At 41.3% G+C, this 4418-nt stretch overlaps 1 protein-coding gene across 1 annotated transcript in view; it reads right to left on the bottom strand.

Moving 5' to 3' along the window:
- ADGB (androglobin) overlaps positions 1–4418 on the bottom strand; it is a 129892-nt gene that overhangs the window by 86445 nt on the left and 39029 nt on the right. The window contains exon 11 of the mRNA XM_015426312.1: positions 429–603. Within this exon, the coding sequence (XP_015281798.1) occupies positions 429–603 (175 nt within the window). The remainder of the gene's footprint in view (positions 1–428; positions 604–4418) is intronic.

The following is a 4418-nucleotide window of genomic DNA, read 5'->3' as shown; positions in this document are numbered from 1 at the left end:
AAGCTCAAATACTTTGGCCACCAAATGAGATGGGAGCACTCACCGGAGAAGACCCTGATGCTCAGAAAGATTGAAGGTCAAAGAAGAAGGGGTAGGCAAAGGATGAGATGGTTAGACAATATTATCGAGGCAACGAACATGAAATTGAGCAAACTCCGGAGCACGATGGAAGACAGGAGGGCCTGGAGTGATGTGGTCCATGGGGTCACGAAGAGTCAGACTCGACTGTGCGACTGAACAACAGCAACAACAATCACTAGCATTGGTCTCACTGATACAATATAGTAAAGTGTATTCTTAATTTTCATATAGAAGAATTTTAATCCTGAAAACAGAATCCTTGTTTAAATAAATGGAGCCAAATATAAATATGACATTTTGGCTCACAGATAATTAAAAATACAACACAAAGCCTGGAAAAGAAAAACCTTGGGGCTCATCTGTCACAATAGTTCCCTTTTTCTGGCGGATAAGCTTCCAACGAGGTGCAGGCAGTGGTTTCAGTGGTGCTACCAGAGGACATGCCCTTGTTCTGGTTATCAGTGCCGGATGGCTGTATATATGTGAGAGACCATACTGACGTAACTTCTCAGAAGAATCAGCCTGCGAAACACAAAGGAGTACAATACTCAAAAGAGGCTATGTTATAGTGCGAAATACCAAAACAAGAAACAGACAAATTCTGGAACAATTTAAAGATTATTTTTCACATCAAGAGGTGAATTATAGGTTCAGCAACTGGAAGAGATACTTGATCAGTGATGCTGTGTCCATGCTAATAAGAAGCCTCTAAGTGAACAATTGGAGTAATCCTGTTTCTCTAGCTTTGGCAAGTTAGCATACCAAGTAGGTGTCTATTGGGGTGCCTACTGGAGCAACTGAGCAGTCTTACAAAGGCTGGATACCGTATTCCCAGGTTCAGAATGCAGTCAATTTTTAGTTCTTCCAAATATGGCCAGAAAAGATAGCTGGCCAACAGATTAATTATAGCATGGTCTACCTTTGAATTATCCCTTATTATGTCCCTTATTATGATCCATATCCTGAAATTTAGCAAGATCCCACACTGTCTGTAGTAATTCATGGAGATCAGGCTACTAGTCAAGATGGAGGTCTACTCCCTCCAGGAGTATGCCTCTTTTTATCAGTTGCTGGGGAGCCTGGCGTGATGTGGTCCATGGGGTTGCAAAGAGTCAGGCTCGACTGTACGACTGAACAATGGGTGGGAGGATGCTGTTGCAGTCATCCTGCTTTGTGGGCTCCCTAAAGGCGGCTGGTTGCCTGCAGGGTGAACAGAATGCTGGACTCGATGGGCCTTTGGTCCGATTCAGCAGCACTCTTCCTGTATTCTTATCTGTTCCTCAACAGAAATACCATAGGTGATGGGTTTCCAGGTACCCATAGGTTGCTGCACAATACTTACGGAAGGAATTTTATGAGATAACAACTTTCATCTTTAAAGGTCAACATTGGAGGGGGGCATCTGAACTAGACACAGGGAGAAAAGTTATCTACAAAGAAGACCTTTGGTAAATGTATGTATCTTTCTGTGAACTGGTATATTTATAAATTGTTTTAATCCTGTTATTAAGAAGCCAATATCGTCTCGTATCTGGAGTGCCACACAACAAAGCTGGAGGTCCAGGTCCAACCTCCTTCCTCAGCTATAAAACTCACTGAGTGACCTCAGGCTCATCTCTCTTTCTCAGCCACACCTACTTGAGAGGGTAAACTGGGGGCGGGGATGATGTATACTATTCCTGAGCTTTTTAGATAAAGAGAAGGAAAGATGTTACAGTTCATATTCAGAAGACAATATATATATTTATATACAAATAGCCTTACCATTTTCCCTAATTCAAAGATCTTTCTTTCAGATATATAAAGAGGCGCATAGCAAGCATACAGCACCAACTGTGGCTGCAGTGGAGCTGCAGAACCTATTAAAAAGAACCCATTAAACCTATTAAAATGTAAGAAAAATGATATTAATACTGAAGTACATAATTAAGCATTCCTGGTTAAGAGTTATGATTCTATAAAGGCAAAGACAAGAAATAGAGGCAGAATAATCCCTTTCTCCAGTTTAGTTACAAGTAATCCATTCTGAAACAACCATTGGCAATCACACAGAATACGTGGTTTCATAGTCCCAGTCATGAAGAGTTAGGGCTTTATTCATAAACTGCACACTCTTTTTAAACCTTAAGATCACGTAGGTTATGTAGAGTTAAAAAATTCACAGTGCAATCATAAGTGGTCTACTCAGACTCCTACTGAAGCTTACTTATTTTCCCAGAAAAGCATACTTAGGAGCGATTGTACTGTTAATGCATTAAAAACTCTGTTAAAGATTAGCTACAATCCTTATAAAGATTTAATTTAATGTCTATTATTTAATTTTTTAAGCTCCCATTTGCTTTAAAATATTTTCCGTGAATGACATATAAGTGAGAATTCTTCAGTATTAAAAACATGAAGTTACATTAACTTCATCTGCTGTCTCTGATGTGACTAAATCTGCCTAGCAAGTAGAAGGGAAAGTGGCAGGGAGGATTGCCACACTAAAACAGAAAGTAGAGAGCCTGGCCCTTGATCCTTCTTCCCACTAATAAGGAGATGTTCCTGTTGTGGTAGATTCATGACAGCAGAGCAGGCAGAAGAATGTTAGGAAAACTGAGTACTTTAGGAATCTCCAGTCTTTTCTGTCTGCAGGGAGACAGAAGCAACAGACTTCAGAATTCCAAAAAGGCAGAGCGAACTTCCTAGTAGCCACTTAATCGTAGCCTTAATGTGAACAAATCCAGTCAACATTATATCCAGATTTGCAGGGTGTCTGAACAGGGTGCTTACCTTCATCCAAAGGAAACATGGGAATTTGGGTTTCATCCTATGTGGATTCATTCAGTTGAATAAAAGGCTGGAATTCTTAATTAGCAGTGTATATTTTCAAAAGGGGGAAAGAGATGAGGCATACAACATTAAGGTTGAATACTACTATATGCTTAGGAAAATATATGATTTACCATCAAAAAACATCTGAAGAGAACTAGGAAAATCAGTAGACATCAATCTTGCAGAATGAATCCCTGGCTTCACTTTTTCCCCATCCTTGCTTTTCTTCTTTCCAACTTCTTTTTGTTCTGACTTCTCTGCTGAAGAAAAGCAATGCATACATCAATATCATCATACTTAGTCACACAATATTTAGTAGTCTTTTTCTCAGACAATGGCCACTGACATCATACACTGATGTACTGAGAATCATAGACTGATTCATTCAAAATTTATGTCCCTAACTCTGATAGTCAAGGCACCATACACCATAGATACCCAACAGCTTATCACTCGTGAATCCTACACAAATATACATTCAGGTTTCTTTTATCATCACGGGCAACCACAGACATCACTGAAGACATCAATGCAGATTACTGAATTAGAATTACTAACCTCAAGCTCTCCAGACTACAGAGATCACTTATCCTGGAGAAAAGGCAGACACTAGCAGTTTGAAAGCAAGAAATTGCAAGTAGATAAATAGGTACCACTTCGGTGGGAAGGTAACAGCGTTCCGTGCGCCTTGGTGTTTAGTCATGCCAGCCACATGACCACGGGAACATCTTCGGACAGCGCTGGCTCTTCGACTTTGAAACAGAGATGAGCACCGCACCCTAGAGTCGGATTCGACTGGCTTTCGAGCAAGGGAACCTTTACCTTTTTTACACCATATATACCCAACAGCTTATCACTCATGAATCCTACACAAATATACGTTCAGGTTTCTTTTATCATCACTGGCAACCACAGACATCACTGAAGACATCAATGCAGATTACTGAATTAGGATTACTAACCTCAAGGCAGAACTTGGAGATCTCCCACAATTGCAACAGATCTCCAGACTACAGAGATCAGTTATCCTGGAGAAAAGGCAGACACTATGGGATATGACAGAGCCTAGGAGAAATGCAACTTCTAGTGTGACTTTATACATCAACTGAGCTCCCTCCCCTCCCCTTCCCGCAATCCACTTTCCCCAGAAACCACCCCTAAATCTCCAGGAAATTTCCAAGCCAGAGATGGAAACACTGCACTGACTCTCAACAGACTGGCATGTTATGACGGAAGCTCTACTGGCTGGAAAAGGGAGAGAAGGTTTAGCATTATATCCATCCAGGGGTCATTTCATAGAAAAAGAGCTGCAGGAGCTCATTAGCATACCTAATGAGCTATTAGCATAATAGCTCATTAGCATATGCTGTGCCCCCTGACATCACCGGAAGTGATGTCAGAAGGGGAAGCAAAAGGGGGGAGGCATCTTCAAAAGACTCCCCTTCCCTTCCCCAGGTGGCCTGCAGTGGGGGGGAGCGAAGTTTAAACCCCTTCTCACTAGAGTTGGGCTGCGGAAGGGGGAA

The sequence above is a fragment of the Gekko japonicus genome, unplaced genomic scaffold (assembly GCF_001447785.1).
Source record: "Gekko japonicus isolate JY-2015 unplaced genomic scaffold, Gekko_japonicus_V1.1 scaffold587, whole genome shotgun sequence".
In the NCBI taxonomy this organism is placed as follows: Eukaryota; Metazoa; Chordata; class Lepidosauria; order Squamata; family Gekkonidae; genus Gekko; species Gekko japonicus.
The sequence above is the reverse complement of the archived record's forward strand: the minus strand, read 5'-3'. Positions and strand labels throughout refer to the sequence as shown.